Raw genomic sequence first — 23400 nt, 5'->3', positions numbered from 1 at the left:
TCGACGGTTAAAAAAGTAAAAAAGTTTGGCGACCCCTGCTCTAGACAAATTGCTTTGATTCTGATTATTAAGTAGGCTTAAAATATAGTCTGATAAAATCCAACAGACTATTTGGCAATGTTAATTATTAAATTTATTTAATTGTTTTAACATTAATTATGTTAAAACAATTAATTGTTTTAACATGCTTTTAAATTATCTGATTCAATAAAACTAAAATTTCTACTAATTTTAGTCTAATTACTTTCACTACAAACGTTACAGATCTGTTATTGTTATTGGTGTAGGCTAGTCCCAAAATGATTACATACAATAAGTGGCACTTAAGTATGGTACCACTTCAATATATGTTATAAAAAACTTTGTATAAATTTCTTCTTCTTCATTAATTAATGTAAAATTTTCAAATACAGAAATATGTTATATTTATTGTCTACTTTGTAAAATGAAATATATTTCAATTTAAAAAATCTTCTATTTGTTTATTTAAAGAAGTATTTTGAGTACAGGTTCCTATTTATGAACAGGATATTTTCAAAAAATCACATTTTTTTCAATTTTCACAAATAAATAACAATCTTTCTACACAATATTTTAATATTTTGCATTTATCATTGATTACAAAACTTTATTTAATTTAGGTTATGTTCAAGATATCCCTATGGATGAACATTTACCTTTAGAAGATCGTTGGAACAGGAATCGTGCACCACATCGAGATAGTTGGGAAAGTTATGGTGGAATTGTTGAAAGTTCCTTGCCTGTTATGAGTAATAAACAATCTTATTTATTAAATAAAATTCATAATATAATTATTTTTTAAAATATTCTATATGTAATTAAAATTTTTATTATTAGNTAAAAAATCTTCATTAAAATACTAATATAACAAAAATTCTTATAATGAAGGAAAAAACAAACTAAAATATGTAAAGACCAAGTGCTTTTGAACATCAAGTAAAAGGCCCAGTGATGTATATATATATATATATATATATTCTGATGATATATATGTATATATCAGAGACACTTGTGAATAGAATATCTTAATTATTTAATGGAACTGAAAGTTTAGGCATAGTTCAAAATAAATCATATAAAATTAAGATACAATTATTTTTTATTTTCTTACATTAATTGATTTTATGAGGAAAAATTTATTTAACTATCTTAACCTTCCAACGACCAAGTAAAATTTTGAAATATGGATGGCCATATTTACAAGTGGAGTCATTTACTGTAAAAGCTCTAATTTGCTTATAATGTGAAATAAAACACAATAATTAGCTATACACACATTTAATAATACATAAGAAAAATATTTTACATTAAGAAATAAAATAAAATAAAATACTTAAAAATTATAAAGAAATAATAATATGCAATAGAGTTACACTTAGAACTAATAGATGTTAACCAAAACAATTAAGTTCAAATGATTACATGAATTGCGTTTTCTAACATGTTTTCAAGTTGATGTTCCCATATAAACTTGGAATGCCAATATATGCAGTAAACAACATTGAAAAAATTATACCATTAACAACAATGTTGGATCAATTAGTGTCCCTAACTCTGAAATATATATATATATTTTTTTTAAATGCTGTACGTTTTTAGAACAAAATTTTAAAACACATTATAAAACAATATAAAACTCAGATAGAAAGAAAAAAGATAATGCTAAAAAATTTTTAGTTAAATATTCATAAAAAAACTGGCATTGGGGTCATTTTATGACCTCCCACCTGCTCTTTAGAAGGTTAAACTTGACTAATATAAGTTTTTCAAAAAATGAATTATTTATACTAATTCAATTTTTAATGTAGCATCAATTGTTTAGAGATTTCTTTGATATTGTTATAAAGCATAAATTTTAATTTCAATGTTATTTTAGATAATTTGTAAATTAATTTTTATAACTTTTATTTTATTCTAAGATGTACTTTTTTGCATCTTAGAATAAAATAAAAGTTATATGTTTATGAGAATGAATTCCTATGTAATAAGTTCTCACTAGCAATTTTATGCTATGTTCCAAGAAATATATAACCAATTGAGAGAACAGCAGGCAATCAAGTATCTTAATAAAATTGATTATTTAAAAATTTTTCTCTTTGTAAAAATAACTTAAAATTGAATTTCAAACTCATTGTTTGGTTTACTCAGAATTGAGAAAACATGGTAATTTAAATAACCATTAACTTTATACATAGCATTTTAATAAACAATATATAATTTTTTTAGGCAATGAAATGCAACGAATTCCTTATGATCTTGAAGAAGATAGATATTCCATGAGAAGTAGTCGACATTCAGATTGGTCTGGGGGAAAACAAGAAAAAAGAGAACGTATGCATTCTCCTAGTGGAAAAAGGTATGAATTTTGTACATACATTAATACTTATATATGTATTTATATTAATATAATTTAGAACATTTTATATATCAAAAATATTATTAATACAGAAACAATATAATAAACTTACTAATACTAATGTATATTGGATGGCCACCCAACATACATATACATATAAATTTTAAGTCAGTTATCTTAGTCAATGTCAATAAGAGCCATGACAGTTGAATTACATGTGCATATTTTGCAAGGCTTATTTCATTTCTGCTTTTACCTTAAAATGATCAGATATCTTTCAGGAGCCATATTGATGGCATGTAAGAGCTGCATGTGGCTCATGAGCAAGGATTTGGTCACACTATTAATATACAGGGTGAGTTGAAAGTCCATTGCATCTTTTTCACCACAAAAGTACTAAAGATATACTACTTTTGTTAATGTAGTTACATAGGAAGTCATGCATGAAGAATTGGATGAAACATTCTGTTAGTTTTGCAGGGTTGTCCTTGACAAAGGTGATGTTTTCTTATCACAGATAATCCAGCACAGTTTTGGCATAATGGAAACTTGCTTGATCTGGTATGAAAATGTTCTGCTTGAGAATAGTATTTTCAAATATAAGGAATTATGTGATGTCATATACATTCATTTAAATATTGCTGGGCATTGATAGAAAAACTTGATTTTCTGATTAGGACTTGACTCAATCCTTTTGGTCCCATTGCAATCAAAAACTTTGCCCTCAAAATTTTTTTATTGGAAAACTTTACATTGACAGGTATAGAAGAGCTATCAGTAGTATAAAATCTACTATTACAGGGCTTAAAGTGACTCGCTTTTCTCACTTTTTTTCAAATTCCCATGTGGAATTTATTTATTTATTTTTGTAAATGCGCTTAGGAGCAAAATAGCAACCAGCACACTGCCATATGCCTTATCATGTGACTTGTGCCACATGATAAGGCACTGCCATCTACACATGTACATGTATATAGGCTAACATAATGAGGAGTTTCCCAAGGCTTGCTACTCTTCACATGCTATAGGAATTTGCATGTGCGTTCTCTTTGCTTGTATTCTTGTGAAATACCGATCTTTCTGCACTTTGATACAATCAGACTGCACTAAGGCTTAAGTATACCTATGGTTTGACGTTAAGAGTGATTTTTGTACAGCATTATTTTTAGCATTTTTATTTATTTAAGTGCAGTGGACAAAAGAAAGAAATAGATTTTATTTAATACTAACAATAGAAACTCGTGTTTTAGCAATGGAAAATTGTATAGAATCCAATAGTTTATGAAGTAAGTTGTTAAGCAAGCTTTCCTTTCCCAATAGTCATTCCTACTATTCTTTAGCTTAAATGATGACATCACTCTTTCTTGACTACCGTAGAAAAACTGAAAATAATAATTGTTGAGTGATAATAAATTTAATTTTTAGTGTTATTGTTAAATAAAACAATTGACATTCATTTAAAATCTTGTAACTTTCTAGCACTCTGTAAAATTAAAGATTGAGCAAACCTCATGCCAGAAAGTATGAGATTTTAAACTAGTATCCTAAATATTAATAACTTCTGTAAAGACAATCTGTAGACAAAGACAAAAGTTTAGTTTTAAGTGGGTGTTTATATATTTGGCATGCACCATGGTTTTCTGCTTTCTAACAATGTCCTTCATTTTTCATTTTGACAGAAACTACAACCTAAAGTAAACCACAAGCAAGGTAAAGTGCATGCTTAGGGAGAGCTGGCTTCTTAAAACTGACTCAAATGGTCTTGTGGTGTCATCTTGGGGACATAGGTTGTCTGACTCGGAGCTTTTCTGCATGTTGTGTGCTTCCAATATCAGTGTATCTAGTAAAGGTTTCCATGCAATCCTCCAACATTCAAGCAACAAGAAACATATAAATAAATGCAATGAAGCATTTGGTCCCAACCAATTAAAACCCATCACATGCATGCTCATTCTAATATAAATTGCACACCTGCGGTCAATCTGGCACCAAATTAAAAAATTTTTTTGTAAATATTTAGTGTTAAAAAACTGCTATTTTCACTTTAATCTAGCTTTTCGATATGTTTCTAGTCAAACTCAGTCAAAAAAAATTTAATTTAATTATAATTTATTGAAGATTTTAATTTTTTAATATTAGAAAGTAATTAGCATAAATTACAAGGTGTTATGTTTCATCTTTGCTCCCATTTAAGTTTATTTTCCTAGACATGCACCAATGTTTGTTTTTACTTCTACTGGAGTTTGGGCTTTTATTTCAACCTCGACTGATTTGGTTACACAAGATGGGGAGACAGGCGTCACATGATTGCATACCTGACTTTTAATGACAGAAATTTCCTTATCTTGAAAGTTTTATTTATTTATTTTTTTCTTGATTTGAATTATTATTAACTAACTCTTTTTGATAGATTCTTATGTCTTTGTATTATCGGAAGTTGCGGATATAAATGCGTAAAAATTAATTTTAAAAAATATGTTTTTCTTAGATTTTAAAATTCAAAAGTAAATGAAATATTATTGGAAATACTAAAACTATAGTAAGTGTGTTTTACAATATTATTGTAAACATATTTATTATTTTAATTTTTATAAATTATTTAATTTGATGCAACATGATGAGCTCAGAATCGATTAATTAATGTTAATCATATTAATTAACTCAGACGCATTAATTAATATGGCAGTGGGACTCGATCCAATTACTTTTGCATTTCAGATGTTAATTAGAGTGTGTTATTTTAACGTAATTTTACACATAATGTATGTTTATTATAATTAATAAATCTATATAGGAATGATATCTGTGTCTGAATAAAACAAAGCAATTATAAAAATAAAGCATGCATTGCATCTCGATTGTTTGTAAGTGAAATTTTATGATTTTAATTTTTTTTTAATGAGATTCTTATTTTTTGTAATTTGACCTGTAAATGCAAAAAACTAAACTTATCAAATATCAACTCACTATAAATAATTTCAACATTTACTTATTGACATCAGATTTGTTAAATTTCACAGGATTGTATTATTTTTCAACTTCAGGATAGTAAAGCTTTGTATATTTTCTCCTGCAAAAGTAATAGACTCTGCCGGTTCCCACTATGAAGGACATCAAACTGCTAATCATTTTATTACTTACTTTGTTTTCATAAACTCCTTTTTCTGTCAATTGTGAGTCAAATGACTAACAAATTGTTTTCTTGCACTCGGGGAATATTTTCTTTCAGATTTGACAACAAGTATTGCCGGTAATGAATTCTATAATTTTATTTTTAATTATTTAAAAAATATTTGTAAAATTACCAAATAAATGTTTGGGTCACAATGACTGAGTATTGCTACATAATGAACATAAATTTTAATTGTTACAAAATTGTAAAAAAGTATTAAATTTCTTTTTATTAATCTGATCAGGAGATGGGGCAATAATACCAAAGCAAGAAAATCACATTGTCAAAACAGCTGCAATGACTTATTTGAAATGAATTGGGATTGGTTCTGTCATTGAAACCAGGAGAAAAAGATAGAATGTATAGCATTGTGGTAAAGGTTAAATATTCTACATTGTTATTTTATTAAATTTCAATGTTGCACATAGCAATCACGAGAGTGCATTGCTCTCACACTGCAAGAGAATTTACTGCAGGTAAGGAATTGGTTTTTGTAAAATTTCTCCAAAAAAAGGTCATGAGTTTGAAAACTATTGTGGGAATCATTTCAGAACATATCAGATGAGGAATACTACAAAGCCTGCAGTTCAACTGTTATTTATTTTTGAGAAATTCAATAAAAAAAAAAAAAATGCCATGCATCTGCTGGATATGTACGCATCTAGCCCATCTATATGCAAGTTAATAAACAAAAATTCTTTAATTTATATATTACAGTCACCTCACATTTTTACGTTCATAAAATTAAAAAAAAATACAAAAATTATATGGGACATGGTGTCATAAAACTTTATAAAATTATTAAAATATACCAATGGAAAAAATTAAATTATTTTTAGGTTAAATTTGAATTCTTTACAAGTTATTCACTTTAAAATAACATGATTATAAGCACTTATTTGACCTGATGAATTCTGCTTGGATGCCAAAATACCCAACTGTCACTAAAGCAGTCAGTGTTGTTGGCTCTCAGTCATGGCAATGCAGATGTTGAAAGAGAATTTCCATTTCTAGATGGGTTCTTTCAGAAGAGAGAGCCTCTATGTCATAACAAATTATGAATTTATTGTTGATAGTAAAAGATGGCCTTTGTGTATACAACAATAAGGCCTTTTTGGTGCCAATGACAAAGAAGTTACTTGGATTGGCCCACAATGCGTACTTACAAAATGCAAAAGCTACTTACAAGGCTTTTTTGGATAAGTAAAGTAAACTGAAAGAAGAAGAAAAGCTGAAAAAAAGAACAAGAAGGGAGAGAAAAGAAGAGAAGGATAAAATAAAAGCACTTGAACAGGAGAGAAAAAAAATTGATACTCTTGAAGCTGAGCTGAAGGAAAAAAAGAAATACAAAGGAAAACAAGGTCTAGAATGTTTGAAGAAGCCACTAATAGACTATGAAACGCTGTTGAGAAAAACAATGTTGAAGAGATACATCTTGCCCAAGGGCTATTGGAAGGTGCAAAGAAAATTCAGTGTGATGAAGAGGAAAAAAGAAGAGAAGTACAGAAATGCAGCATAATTTAAACACAAGAAAATCTTTAATTACAAATTTTTTTTACAAGAAATTAAAAAATGTACCTTGAAATAAATGTCATTTGAAATTTAGCATGTTATATGAAGACACATTCTGGTAGTTATGTTACTCTTCCATTTCCTTTGCTGTATAATGGTGGGTACTCCGTACAGGGCACATGAAAACTTAATGCTGGCCTGTTCTGGCTTAATGCAGTCTTACTGGTCACTTTTCTAGAGTATAAACTCAGCCTAATTATTTTTATATTTAATTTTTTCAGTTCACTTAATAATCAATCTAATATCATATGCAATGTTATTGGTACAAAATGTGTGTGTGTATTTTTTTTTTTTAATAATGTCTCTTTCACTTCACTTTAACACTATTAGCTTTTTTTCGACGTGGACTCTCTTTTCTCACTTATTTCCACTGCCATAACCCTGCTATTACCATTGATTCTTGACTCCAAGAGGGTGAAGTAAACTTCATTATCCAAAATGAAGAACCTTTCAGCAAACTTTCACAATAACTGTCCATACTTCATCTTTGCTAGTGATCTTTGAGTGTTTGTTTTGTCTGGAATTACTGCTTCTTTTAATACTTTCTGTGTGTTAATATAACAATAAAAATTAAATTTTTTAGGATGCTTCTGTAGAAATAATATTTATTATAATATAAAACCTACTCATAACTGTATATAAATTAACAATATTTTATTAATGAAAAATTCATGTTTTAAAATTTTAAAAAAATATTTAATACATTTAAACATAAATAAAATGAATTAATAGTTCAGATACTTAATTTAATTTTGAATTTTTTTATAGCAAAAGTTCTGGACCAAAAGAAAAAATGTCACTCATGGGAACTTACAGTGAAAAAGGATCTCCTTATTCACAGTAATGCTGATAATTTTTAGTTGACTAATCATAATTAATATATTAATGTCATACTTTTTTTTACAAAGGAATATATTTTAATGAAATGTTTGATATCAAAACCAAAATATCACATCTGAAACTGAATGAATGTTTAAAATATATAAACCAACAACAAGTTGCTCAACTTTCCCAGCAACATTTAAAATTTTGGTGGTACCATCTGTTATGATATTTTATTTAAAAACTTTTTCCATTTTTAATTATTATAAAATGGCAAAATGCTTAATTTTGAGGGCAGGGATGGGTTTTATAAAAAGTTGTAAATGCTAATAACAAGTAAAATCATCATGAAGTCCTCCTCACTGAAGATAGACATGACCCTCTTTATCTCCCCACCCCAACCTTTAATCACCAAAATTTAATAGCATCAATCTCACAAATAAACAAACTTCCCTGCCAAGTTTCAGAAATTTTTGACAAAATGCACTGGAGTTATTAAGCTTTAAAAAGGGTGAACAAAATTGTGTTTCCCCACACAAACACTAACATCCATAGAAAAAAAAAAAACTAGAATTTTTCACTTTTGCATTGTTTCAAGGTCCCGTCAATGTAAAAATCTTGGGGAGTTCATTTTTTGACCGATTCTCATACTTTCCCTCTGTTATATATAACAGTCAGGAAAATAAGAATTTAAAGGAATAAAAAATTTAAGTAATTCTTAATTAGAAAAATACTTTATTTATGTCTTAACATCCAATTATTACATAANTGTAAAGACCAAGTGCTTTTGAACATCAAGTAAAAGGCCCAGTGATGTATATATATATATATATATATATTCTGATGATATATATGTATATATCAGAGACACTTGTGAATAGAATATCTTAATTATTTAATGGAACTGAAAGTTTAGGCATAGTTCAAAATAAATCATATAAAATTAAGATACAATTATTTTTTATTTTCTTACATTAATTGATTTTATGAGGAAAAATTTATTTAACTATCTTAACCTTCCAACGACCAAGTAAAATTTTGAAATATGGATGGCCATATTTACAAGTGGAGTCATTTACTGTAAAAGCTCTAATTTGCTTATAATGTGAAATAAAACACAATAATTAGCTATACACACATTTAATAATACATAAGAAAAATATTTTACATTAAGAAATAAAATAAAATAAAATACTTAAAAATTATAAAGAAATAATAATATGCAATAGAGTTACACTTAGAACTAATAGATGTTAACCAAAACAATTAAGTTCAAATGATTACATGAATTGCGTTTTCTAACATGTTTTCAAGTTGATGTTCCCATATAAACTTGGAATGCCAATATATGCAGTAAACAACATTGAAAAAATTATACCATTAACAACAATGTTGGATCAATTAGTGTCCCTAACTCTGAAATATATATATATATTTTTTTTAAATGCTGTACGTTTTTAGAACAAAATTTTAAAACACATTATAAAACAATATAAAACTCAGATAGAAAGAAAAAAGATAATGCTAAAAAATTTTTAGTTAAATATTCATAAAAAAACTGGCATTGGGGTCATTTTATGACCTCCCACCTGCTCTTTAGAAGGTTAAACTTGACTAATATAAGTTTTTCAAAAAATGAATTATTTATACTAATTCAATTTTTAATGTAGCATCAATTGTTTAGAGATTTCTTTGATATTGTTATAAAGCATAAATTTTAATTTCAATGTTATTTTAGATAATTTGTAAATTAATTTTTATAACTTTTATTTTATTCTAAGATGTACTTTTTTGCATCTTAGAATAAAATAAAAGTTATATGTTTATGAGAATGAATTCCTATGTAATAAGTTCTCACTAGCAATTTTATGCTATGTTCCAAGAAATATATAACCAATTGAGAGAACAGCAGGCAATCAAGTATCTTAATAAAATTGATTATTTAAAAATTTTTCTCTTTGTAAAAATAACTTAAAATTGAATTTCAAACTCATTGTTTGGTTTACTCAGAATTGAGAAAACATGGTAATTTAAATAACCATTAACTTTATACATAGCATTTTAATAAACAATATATAATTTTTTTAGGCAATGAAATGCAACGAATTCCTTATGATCTTGAAGAAGATAGATATTCCATGAGAAGTAGTCGACATTCAGATTGGTCTGGGGGAAAACAAGAAAAAAGAGAACGTATGCATTCTCCTAGTGGAAAAAGGTATGAATTTTGTACATACATTAATACTTATATATGTATTTATATTAATATAATTTAGAACATTTTATATATCAAAAATATTATTAATACAGAAACAATATAATAAACTTACTAATACTAATGTATATTGGATGGCCACCCAACATACATATACATATAAATTTTAAGTCAGTTATCTTAGTCAATGTCAATAAGAGCCATGACAGTTGAATTACATGTGCATATTTTGCAAGGCTTATTTCATTTCTGCTTTTACCTTAAAATGATCAGATATCTTTCAGGAGCCATATTGATGGCATGTAAGAGCTGCATGTGGCTCATGAGCAAGGATTTGGTCACACTATTAATATACAGGGTGAGTTGAAAGTCCATTGCATCTTTTTCACCACAAAAGTACTAAAGATATACTACTTTTGTTAATGTAGTTACATAGGAAGTCATGCATGAAGAATTGGATGAAACATTCTGTTAGTTTTGCAGGGTTGTCCTTGACAAAGGTGATGTTTTCTTATCACAGATAATCCAGCACAGTTTTGGCATAATGGAAACTTGCTTGATCTGGTATGAAAATGTTCTGCTTGAGAATAGTATTTTCAAATATAAGGAATTATGTGATGTCATATACATTCATTTAAATATTGCTGGGCATTGATAGAAAAACTTGATTTTCTGATTAGGACTTGACTCAATCCTTTTGGTCCCATTGCAATCAAAAACTTTGCCCTCAAAATTTTTTTATTGGAAAACTTTACATTGACAGGTATAGAAGAGCTATCAGTAGTATAAAATCTACTATTACAGGGCTTAAAGTGACTCGCTTTTCTCACTTTTTTTCAAATTCCCATGTGGAATTTATTTATTTATTTTTGTAAATGCGCTTAGGAGCAAAATAGCAACCAGCACACTGCCATATGCCTTATCATGTGACTTGTGCCACATGATAAGGCACTGCCATCTACACATGTACATGTATATAGGCTAACATAATGAGGAGTTTCCCAAGGCTTGCTACTCTTCACATGCTATAGGAATTTGCATGTGCGTTCTCTTTGCTTGTATTCTTGTGAAATACCGATCTTTCTGCACTTTGATACAATCAGACTGCACTAAGGCTTAAGTATACCTATGGTTTGACGTTAAGAGTGATTTTTGTACAGCATTATTTTTAGCATTTTTATTTATTTAAGTGCAGTGGACAAAAGAAAGAAATAGATTTTATTTAATACTAACAATAGAAACTCGTGTTTTAGCAATGGAAAATTGTATAGAATCCAATAGTTTATGAAGTAAGTTGTTAAGCAAGCTTTCCTTTCCCAATAGTCATTCCTACTATTCTTTAGCTTAAATGATGACATCACTCTTTCTTGACTACCGTAGAAAAACTGAAAATAATAATTGTTGAGTGATAATAAATTTAATTTTTAGTGTTATTGTTAAATAAAACAATTGACATTCATTTAAAATCTTGTAACTTTCTAGCACTCTGTAAAATTAAAGATTGAGCAAACCTCATGCCAGAAAGTATGAGATTTTAAACTAGTATCCTAAATATTAATAACTTCTGTAAAGACAATCTGTAGACAAAGACAAAAGTTTAGTTTTAAGTGGGTGTTTATATATTTGGCATGCACCATGGTTTTCTGCTTTCTAACAATGTCCTTCATTTTTCATTTTGACAGAAACTACAACCTAAAGTAAACCACAAGCAAGGTAAAGTGCATGCTTAGGGAGAGCTGGCTTCTTAAAACTGACTCAAATGGTCTTGTGGTGTCATCTTGGGGACATAGGTTGTCTGACTCGGAGCTTTTCTGCATGTTGTGTGCTTCCAATATCAGTGTATCTAGTAAAGGTTTCCATGCAATCCTCCAACATTCAAGCAACAAGAAACATATAAATAAATGCAATGAAGCATTTGGTCCCAACCAATTAAAACCCATCACATGCATGCTCATTCTAATATAAATTGCACACCTGCGGTCAATCTGGCACCAAATTAAAAAATTTTTTTGTAAATATTTAGTGTTAAAAAACTGCTATTTTCACTTTAATCTAGCTTTTCGATATGTTTCTAGTCAAACTCAGTCAAAAAAAATTTAATTTAATTATAATTTATTGAAGATTTTAATTTTTTAATATTAGAAAGTAATTAGCATAAATTACAAGGTGTTATGTTTCATCTTTGCTCCCATTTAAGTTTATTTTCCTAGACATGCACCAATGTTTGTTTTTACTTCTACTGGAGTTTGGGCTTTTATTTCAACCTCGACTGATTTGGTTACACAAGATGGGGAGACAGGCGTCACATGATTGCATACCTGACTTTTAATGACAGAAATTTCCTTATCTTGAAAGTTTTATTTATTTATTTTTTTCTTGATTTGAATTATTATTAACTAACTCTTTTTGATAGATTCTTATGTCTTTGTATTATCGGAAGTTGCGGATATAAATGCGTAAAAATTAATTTTAAAAAATATGTTTTTCTTAGATTTTAAAATTCAAAAGTAAATGAAATATTATTGGAAATACTAAAACTATAGTAAGTGTGTTTTACAATATTATTGTAAACATATTTATTATTTTAATTTTTATAAATTATTTAATTTGATGCAACATGATGAGCTCAGAATCGATTAATTAATGTTAATCATATTAATTAACTCAGACGCATTAATTAATATGGCAGTGGGACTCGATCCAATTACTTTTGCATTTCAGATGTTAATTAGAGTGTGTTATTTTAACGTAATTTTACACATAATGTATGTTTATTATAATTAATAAATCTATATAGGAATGATATCTGTGTCTGAATAAAACAAAGCAATTATAAAAATAAAGCATGCATTGCATCTCGATTGTTTGTAAGTGAAATTTTATGATTTTAATTTTTTTTTAATGAGATTCTTATTTTTTGTAATTTGACCTGTAAATGCAAAAAACTAAACTTATCAAATATCAACTCACTATAAATAATTTCAACATTTACTTATTGACATCAGATTTGTTAAATTTCACAGGATTGTATTATTTTTCAACTTCAGGATAGTAAAGCTTTGTATATTTTCTCCTGCAAAAGTAATAGACTCTGCCGGTTCCCACTATGAAGGACATCAAACTGCTAATCATTTTATTACTTACTTTGTTTTCATAAACTCCTTTTTCTGTCAATTGTGAGTCAAATGACTAACAAATTGTTTTCTTGCACTCGGGGAATATTTTCTTTCAGATTTGACAACAAGTATTGCCGGTAATGAATTCTATAATTTTATTTTTAATTATTTAAAAAATATTTGTAAAATTACCAAATAAATGTTTGGGTCACAATGACTGAGTATTGCTACATAATGAACATAAATTTTAATTGTTACAAAATTGTAAAAAAGTATTAAATTTCTTTTTATTAATCTGATCAGGAGATGGGGCAATAATACCAAAGCAAGAAAATCACATTGTCAAAACAGCTGCAATGACTTATTTGAAATGAATTGGGATTGGTTCTGTCATTGAAACCAGGAGAAAAAGATAGAATGTATAGCATTGTGGTAAAGGTTAAATATTCTACATTGTTATTTTATTAAATTTCAATGTTGCACATAGCAATCACGAGAGTGCATTGCTCTCACACTGCAAGAGAATTTACTGCAGGTAAGGAATTGGTTTTTGTAAAATTTCTCCAAAAAAAGGTCATGAGTTTGAAAACTATTGTGGGAATCATTTCAGAACATATCAGATGAGGAATACTACAAAGCCTGCAGTTCAACTGTTATTTATTTTTGAGAAATTCAATAAAAAAAAAAAAAATGCCATGCATCTGCTGGATATGTACGCATCTAGCCCATCTATATGCAAGTTAATAAACAAAAATTCTTTAATTTATATATTACAGTCACCTCACATTTTTACGTTCATAAAATTAAAAAAAAATACAAAAATTATATGGGACATGGTGTCATAAAACTTTATAAAATTATTAAAATATACCAATGGAAAAAATTAAATTATTTTTAGGTTAAATTTGAATTCTTTACAAGTTATTCACTTTAAAATAACATGATTATAAGCACTTATTTGACCTGATGAATTCTGCTTGGATGCCAAAATACCCAACTGTCACTAAAGCAGTCAGTGTTGTTGGCTCTCAGTCATGGCAATGCAGATGTTGAAAGAGAATTTCCATTTCTAGATGGGTTCTTTCAGAAGAGAGAGCCTCTATGTCATAACAAATTATGAATTTATTGTTGATAGTAAAAGATGGCCTTTGTGTATACAACAATAAGGCCTTTTTGGTGCCAATGACAAAGAAGTTACTTGGATTGGCCCACAATGCGTACTTACAAAATGCAAAAGCTACTTACAAGGCTTTTTTGGATAAGTAAAGTAAACTGAAAGAAGAAGAAAAGCTGAAAAAAAGAACAAGAAGGGAGAGAAAAGAAGAGAAGGATAAAATAAAAGCACTTGAACAGGAGAGAAAAAAAATTGATACTCTTGAAGCTGAGCTGAAGGAAAAAAAGAAATACAAAGGAAAACAAGGTCTAGAATGTTTGAAGAAGCCACTAATAGACTATGAAACGCTGTTGAGAAAAACAATGTTGAAGAGATACATCTTGCCCAAGGGCTATTGGAAGGTGCAAAGAAAATTCAGTGTGATGAAGAGGAAAAAAGAAGAGAAGTACAGAAATGCAGCATAATTTAAACACAAGAAAATCTTTAATTACAAATTTTTTTTACAAGAAATTAAAAAATGTACCTTGAAATAAATGTCATTTGAAATTTAGCATGTTATATGAAGACACATTCTGGTAGTTATGTTACTCTTCCATTTCCTTTGCTGTATAATGGTGGGTACTCCGTACAGGGCACATGAAAACTTAATGCTGGCCTGTTCTGGCTTAATGCAGTCTTACTGGTCACTTTTCTAGAGTATAAACTCAGCCTAATTATTTTTATATTTAATTTTTTCAGTTCACTTAATAATCAATCTAATATCATATGCAATGTTATTGGTACAAAATGTGTGTGTGTATTTTTTTTTTTTAATAATGTCTCTTTCACTTCACTTTAACACTATTAGCTTTTTTTCGACGTGGACTCTCTTTTCTCACTTATTTCCACTGCCATAACCCTGCTATTACCATTGATTCTTGACTCCAAGAGGGTGAAGTAAACTTCATTATCCAAAATGAAGAACCTTTCAGCAAACTTTCACAATAACTGTCCATACTTCATCTTTGCTAGTGATCTTTGAGTGTTTGTTTTGTCTGGAATTACTGCTTCTTTTAATACTTTCTGTGTGTTAATATAACAATAAAAATTAAATTTTTTAGGATGCTTCTGTAGAAATAATATTTATTATAATATAAAACCTACTCATAACTGTATATAAATTAACAATATTTTATTAATGAAAAATTCATGTTTTAAAATTTTAAAAAAATATTTAATACATTTAAACATAAATAAAATGAATTAATAGTTCAGATACTTAATTTAATTTTGAATTTTTTTATAGCAAAAGTTCTGGACCAAAAGAAAAAATGTCACTCATGGGAACTTACAGTGAAAAAGGATCTCCTTATTCACAGTAATGCTGATAATTTTTAGTTGACTAATCATAATTAATATATTAATGTCATACTTTTTTTTACAAAGGAATATATTTTAATGAAATGTTTGATATCAAAACCAAAATATCACATCTGAAACTGAATGAATGTTTAAAATATATAAACCAACAACAAGTTGCTCAACTTTCCCAGCAACATTTAAAATTTTGGTGGTACCATCTGTTATGATATTTTATTTAAAAACTTTTTCCATTTTTAATTATTATAAAATGGCAAAATGCTTAATTTTGAGGGCAGGGATGGGTTTTATAAAAAGTTGTAAATGCTAATAACAAGTAAAATCATCATGAAGTCCTCCTCACTGAAGATAGACATGACCCTCTTTATCTCCCCACCCCAACCTTTAATCACCAAAATTTAATAGCATCAATCTCACAAATAAACAAACTTCCCTGCCAAGTTTCAGAAATTTTTGACAAAATGCACTGGAGTTATTAAGCTTTAAAAAGGGTGAACAAAATTGTGTTTCCCCACACAAACACTAACATCCATAGAAAAAAAAAAAACTAGAATTTTTCACTTTTGCATTGTTTCAAGGTCCCGTCAATGTAAAAATCTTGGGGAGTTCATTTTTTGACCGATTCTCATACTTTCCCTCTGTTATATATAACAGTCAGGAAAATAAGAATTTAAAGGAATAAAAAATTTAAGTAATTCTTAATTAGAAAAATACTTTATTTATGTCTTAACATCCAATTATTACATAAATATTAATTTTTCATTTGTCTGAAAAATAATTATTGATTCATAAAGTTATAAAATCTAATATCATAAAATTTTTATTTATTTTTCTTAAGTTAAATGATAAATTTCAGTTGAGGAAAAAATAGATAAAAAATTTAAAATAAAAACTTTTTAATTTGAAAATTTTATTTAAATGTTTTATTAAGTAATTAAAATTTATGCTTAATTTCTTAACTTTAAAGATACAATTGATATTCTTATTACTTTAAATTATTTTGTATGAGCTAATAATTAATAGAATGTATTTTATTTTTTAATTATAAATTATTAGTTCAGTTTCACATCGCCAAGAAATTCGAGATAAATCAAGAGCTTCTCCTATGCATACTCCTGTAGATCTTTCACCTGCAAGTTGTGGAAGTATTGAACAATCTAATATTCATAGTAAAAATTTGGAGAGGAGAGATGTAAATAAATCAAAGGTAATAACATATATTATACACATATTCTAATTCATATTGCATTGCAAAAATAAAAATCCAGTTTTTGGAGATATATAAATATGCATATACTGTTGATTATGATTAGTTTTCATCTACAGTATAATATAAAGTAATCTTTATATCCAAGGCCCTTTCAAAGAAAAATGGATGTAAAATTCTCGTGTGGGGCCTTGTGGAAAGTAGATAATTTTTTTGTTATTAGACATTTAATTAAACATTTTGAATAAGATTAATTTTTATGTATACAAGGTGTGACAATTTAATTTCCAGAGTGGCCACATAGTATCACCCGTGATATAATTATATTGAAATAACATTTGTATTTGGTGTTTGAACATGTTTGAACTAATATGCATGTAAAGTTCAAGTTGATAGAGCTAGTTGTTAATTAGCTATTGGGAAGGTAATAGTTATCTGCATGTATTTTTTGGAATAAAAATGGGTGACTGAAATTTATATTAACATATTAATATTAAATTTTGTGAGAAAATCAGTAAATCTGCTACTGAAATGTTACACTACAACTGAGGAATGAAATCTTGGAGCATGTAATGGAAATCCCAGAGGTCACTACACCATAAAAAGGCACAGTTTAAGATCATACTGGTGTGTGTATTTGTGATATGAAGTAAGTGATTTCTTTCTATTACTGCAAACTGGAGTTGTAAATGACATTAATATAAAAACTTAATAAATGATAGTATGATGACTATTTTGGGATTCAAATATTCTGAATCTGTATCAAATAAACTGGACAAGTTCAGGAATGACTAAGATTTGAGCCCAACTTCTGAAGTTATAGCTTTTATAATGATAACAGATCCATTAATAAAATATATAGATTTATATATTCAAAAAACTGTACAATTGTCAAATATTTAATAATAGAGAATATAATTTTATTTACTGATATAAAATTTTGTTTAAAAAATATGCAAGAAAAATTATTGAAAGTGTAAAATTTGATTATTATGAGATTTTTTTTGAAATTTTCTTGAAATTAATCAACTCATTTTAAGATTAATTTTATTTTATTTTCCAAGATGATTTCAGTAAGAATAATATTAGTATAATTTTATTTCTACAATTACAAATAAATAAGTAGAAATAAAATTGCATGTTATTAATATTATATGGAGAATGCTTTGTATTAGGCATTTTGTAAATAAATAACTTTTTATTTATTTTTTTTTTATTATTAGGAAAGACAGAGAAGTAAAGTAAATAGAAGACAGAGCAGAGATCGTTCCCGAACAACCACAACAGTTACTAATAATGAAAAGCTTGATAAAAATTCACAAAGTAGGAAGAGACAGCAATCATCATCCCCTGTTGATCGAGAAAAGAGAACAAAAACCATAGAAGAAAACATAAATAAAAAGAAAAAGGAAGGTGAATGTTGTAAACAAAATGTTTGATATTCATTCTTTAAATCAGTGGTTCTCAACTGGAGTCCATGTAACATTACGGGGGGTCCAAAGAAAAAATACCAAATTGAGGGTTTATGGTGATATTTTAGTGGTCTATAGCAGTGATTCTCAACCTTTTTTTTGTCATGGTACACTTTTAATAATTAAAAAATTTGGCGGCACGTACGGTTACTTCAGTAAGTACTGGAGGACAACAGGTGACTTCATAACAGTGATTTTTAAACGCAGTTGGTTATTTCACATTTTCTAAATGCCTTGGTAACTAACGGCAGTTACTGGTAACACCGGTTACAATTTCCAGAAAGATAGAACTGATTAAACTACTTGTCTGGTGTCGCTTATGTGTGGATATTCGCAGTGGCGGCACACTTCAAAAACCTCGTGGCACACTAAAGTGCCATGGCACAGTGGTTGATAATCACTGGTCTATAGGATAATTCTACTTCAAAACAATTGTTTTACTGAGAATTAAATTTTACAGTATATATATTGTCAATTTCTTTATTACTCATTTCTTGCATAAGGGTAAAATATAACTTATTTAATTGAATATGTATACGACATATATATCTCATTGACAAAGATTAAAGAGAGATTATAAATTGTAACTATGTCTTCATGAGATGGTGAGAGATTATAAAGCTGGGGTTTGTTAGGAGAATCTTATACCATCAGCGTCATGTCGGTTGACAGTGACATTTCTGAATGTTTGTTTTCTTGTTTTATTAGTGAAAGAATATAAGGTTTTTTCCCTGTGCAATGTCTATGGGGGTCCACAAAAAAATTAAGAGGAAAAGTAAAAAAGGTTTAGAGCCTTTGCTTTAAATAAAATTAATAAAAATAATAACTCTCCCATGATCACCACCTGGTTGTGGTGGGAGAGCCCAGTAATTGTACTGATCCATAAAGCAATGCAGACTGGAGCACAAGCTCCTGGTAGGGACACTCATGCCAGTAAGGTCTATGGGGAGAAATGAAGCTAAGAGTGACCACACCCACATTCTGTGGAGATATATATCATGGTAGTAACCAGATCTAAGTATGTTACCAGCTCGGACTTTGCCTGGGTTAACAAGGTCCGTGTTTATGGGTAGGCAGAGGCTCACGTTCAAAAAATAGGCCACAGTCAAGGTGATGAAAGCAGCACAGGCATGGCTATTGCAATGTCCTTAACAGATGTGAGGAACCAACCTAGCCTTGGTGTTTCTGTGGCAATGCATCCACAGACCACAAAGGCTGTAAAACCATGGCAACGGATGAAATGGACAATAGAAATGAACAAGTTTATCATCCATACTTACTACACCATCACAAAACTTGAAACAAACATGACAGCATACAGATAGTAACCACACCATAGATAGATTCACACAATATCCTCACCTCACTCACCAAACAAAGAGTTGTTGATCAAACAGACAGAAACATTTAACATTAATGAAGATTACATAACCTGTCAGGATAATCCAGCAACAAGCATTGATAATAGCACACATACAGGAACTACCACTAATGATACTACAGACATTTTCTCATCCGTCACTGACAATGTAGACATAGAATTAGTTAATACACTCTCACTTATATTTCAGGAAACACTCACTAAATATACAGGTACAGATCCCACACAAAGACCACAAATATTGAAAATCAACATGTCAAAGGTAGTAGGGAAAACACTAAATTATGTAAACACTCACTACCACACTACATCCATTTAATTTCTACACTCTCAGACATTCACACACTACACAAAAGCCTGGGCCCATTACAATTGAATAGAAACACATACATCATACTACAGAAAGCCACTATACTGAATACATGTCATATTGTTAAAAAATTCTGAATACAGACATACACATTTCTAAAAAGTAAAATCTGACCACCATGTGCTGAGTTAAAATAAGCTAAAAACTATTATATTGTATTGATTAAATAATATATGATATAAAATTTTTAATGAAGTATAATTTAATAAGTCTAATGTGTAATAATTTTATAGAAAATATTTTTCTATAAAATTATTAAAAAAGTACATGAAACAATATTTTTAATTTGCATTTTGTTTTTAGATAAATTTAATGATTAACATAATTCTAAACAAATGTTATATCACAATTTTAATCATTTACAAGTTCTTTATATGAAACCATGTCAATCTTCTTATTGAATTATTTCTCACAATAAAGTATAATATAAATGACACAAGGCTTTCTTTACATCTGTTTAATTTTTTTTTTTTTTTTTTTTTTTTCAAAATATGTCTCGGCAAATGAAAAAAGAGAATTAAACAGATGTAAAGAAAGCCTTGTGTCATTTATATAACACTTCATTGTGAGAAATAATCCAAATTTTCAGTTTTCATTCAAAATTTTCTATGCTAGGATTGTGCATTTGAAGAAAAACATATTATACCTGAGATGCTAGCCAGCTTATTTACATTTACAAGGCCAATTTGACATAATTTGTTTGCAATTGGTGGATTTTCCATTTACACATTTGGTGCCAATTGGCAATGAATGTTTTTTTTTTTTTTTTTTAACAATGAATTAATCATTAAAAACATTGATCTATTATATTGCCATTTTTAATGAATTATATTTAAATTGTATTATATGTTAAAGAACACATTTTTTCTATAAAATATTAAAATTTTATACCATATTTAAATTTTTATATAGCAGATTTAAAAAAAGATTCTTCTTCGCCATCAATCACAAATAGAAAGGTAATGGCATCACCAGTAGAAGAAATTACACAAGTATCAACAAAAGTTATTGATAATCCAGTAAAAGTTGAAAATATAGAGAAGAAAGTTCAGAAGGAAACTGGTTAGAATAATTAAAATTTTTACTTATAATTATGTAAAATTCTTATTAATTCCCAAATATTTTGTAGAAACAGCTAAAATTCCTGATCCAGAATTTAGTGATTGGAGTGAAGATGATGATGATGATTTGTTAACTCAAGATATTCCTGGGGTAATAATCTTTATTTTCTGCTTTATATTTCTTGATAATCACTCATTCTGTCTTACTCTCGGGAATCTGCTGATAAAGATAATGCAAGGAATGTGAACAGATTGTTACACAAATAAACAATTGTTTAATTTGTTCATACACCCATCTAACATTCTACGTATTTTGCAAACTCAGTATACTTGGTTGTTGGAGCAGTGTATTGTTTACACTGCTCTAGATGTTGTCAAAAGTTTTAATAATGAGGAATTTGTATTTATATCAAGATGTTGCTCACTTATATCATCTATAAATGTTTCATATTATATCATATCAATGCAATTCACAGTTTTGCAATTAAACAAATTTTATCAAACATCTTCCTAATGATTAATTTTATACTGCTACCATTTATGAAATTTCAATTTTTTTATTTTTCTTATTTTTTTGATAATTTTCGTAATACGACAAGATGTAACATCAAAAATATGTTCCTATGTTTCATTTTATATTGATTTTTTAAACTAATTCTTTTTTTTATAATCTATTTATGCTAAATTTATATAATTTGAAAGTATTCTAAGAAATATTTTTTTAATTATAAAATTATAGAATAGATGCATTTCAATTATATATGCCATATTGTATGGAAACAATAAAAAATATATTTAAAAAAAACATTTTAAAGTAACACTTTTTTAAACATTTTCTACAGCTTTCACAGTATTTTTGATCACATAATACCAAAAATACTGTGAAAGCTGTAGAAATTTAAAAAAAAAAAGTGTTATTTTAAAATGTTTTTTTACATATTTTTTATTTTTTACTTTTTAGTTATACTACGTGTATGTAACACCAAACTATTGAAATTCTTCTTAGTTTAGCATTTAATTTTATGTATATTGTTCTATGTGAGAGTGGTTTTGATTCAAAAAAGCTTTAAGTTGTTTAAATTCAATGTAGTGAGTGATTAGTCATCTCAGTTACTTTGATGATAGAATGCTACCTTGAACATGACAGTTTCTATTGCATACAAAATTGCTGATAAAGTGGTTAATAAAAGTAGACTAATATCTTTTATGTATATTTGTTATATTTTTTTAAAGATTAAAGGTGTGCTTTAGCTATTTGGCGGGATAACCATATTCTTTGTCTTCGCATTTGTTTCCACTTGTATGATGGCAAATAACGATCATTGTACATTTGAATTTCAATTCAGGTAAAAATTGGCATTTATTTTTTACTTTCCCTGCACTGTTATATGTAACAGGGGGAAAGTGTAGCAATCAGTCAAAAAATGACCCCCAAGATTTTTACATTTTTTGACTCGGGGATCCTTGAAACATTGAGAATTGCAAAAAATTTCAGGGGTTTATTCTGAATGTATAGATGTTAGTATGTGTATGTGTGGCACGATTTTGTTCTCCCTCTGTAAAGCTTAATAACTTCTGTGCTTTATGTCAAAAATTTCTAAAATTTTGCAGGGAGGTTTGTGTATTAGGGGGATTGATTCTATTAAATTTTGGTGGTTAAAGGTTGAGGGGATGAGAGGATAAAGGTGATCATAATGTCATATGTCTAGTAGGGTCAGACTTAATGGCAATTTTACTTATTAGCATTTACAGTTTTTTATAAAATGCATCTCTACCCTTAAAATTAAGCATTTTGCCATTTTATAATAAAAATATAAAAAGATTTTTAAATAAAATATAACAGATGATGCCACATGTGGTTTTAAATGTTCCAGGAGAGTTAAGCAACTGGTTGCTAGATTTTCTTATACCAGAATAAGAGTATGATTGCTGAGCTAGTGTTAGTATATTAAAAGAGAAGGAACACAGAAGAAATACGTAAGAGGATATTTGCAAACAGTTTTTCAATATTGAAAGGACCCTATATTCTTCAATAAAGACAAACAAACAAGAAACAAAATAAAAATAAATAAATAAATTTTATTTTAATGTTTTATTTTCAAAGCATTTTTCTTTCGTTTTTTGTTAAACAGCTGATATTTAAAATAAATATAGTCAAACTT

General features: G+C 28.0%; 1 protein-coding gene across 1 annotated transcript in view; it reads left to right on the top strand.

The window, feature by feature from the left end:
• Positions 1-23400, top strand: part of LOC111629878 (zinc finger CCCH domain-containing protein 13-like) — a 79209-nt gene that overhangs the window by 44438 nt on the left and 11371 nt on the right. Inside the window, exons 12-21 of the mRNA XM_023373801.1 lie at positions 642-770; positions 2248-2377; positions 7890-7961; positions 8670-8724; positions 10001-10161; positions 15674-15745; positions 16804-16954; positions 18178-18367; positions 21090-21239; positions 21307-21389. Coding sequence (XP_023229569.1) covers positions 642-770; positions 2248-2377; positions 7890-7961; positions 8670-8724; positions 10001-10161; positions 15674-15745; positions 16804-16954; positions 18178-18367; positions 21090-21239; positions 21307-21389 — 1193 coding nt within the window. The remainder of the gene's footprint in view (positions 1-641; positions 771-2247; positions 2378-7889; positions 7962-8669; positions 8725-10000; positions 10162-15673; positions 15746-16803; positions 16955-18177; positions 18368-21089; positions 21240-21306; positions 21390-23400) is intronic.

The sequence above is a fragment of the Centruroides sculpturatus genome, unplaced genomic scaffold (assembly GCF_000671375.1).
Source record: "Centruroides sculpturatus isolate CEXI.00-Female unplaced genomic scaffold, Cexi_2.0 scaffold642, whole genome shotgun sequence".
Lineage (NCBI taxonomy): Eukaryota > Metazoa > Arthropoda > Arachnida > Scorpiones > Buthidae > Centruroides > Centruroides sculpturatus.
The sequence above is the reverse complement of the archived record's forward strand: the minus strand, read 5'-3'. Positions and strand labels throughout refer to the sequence as shown.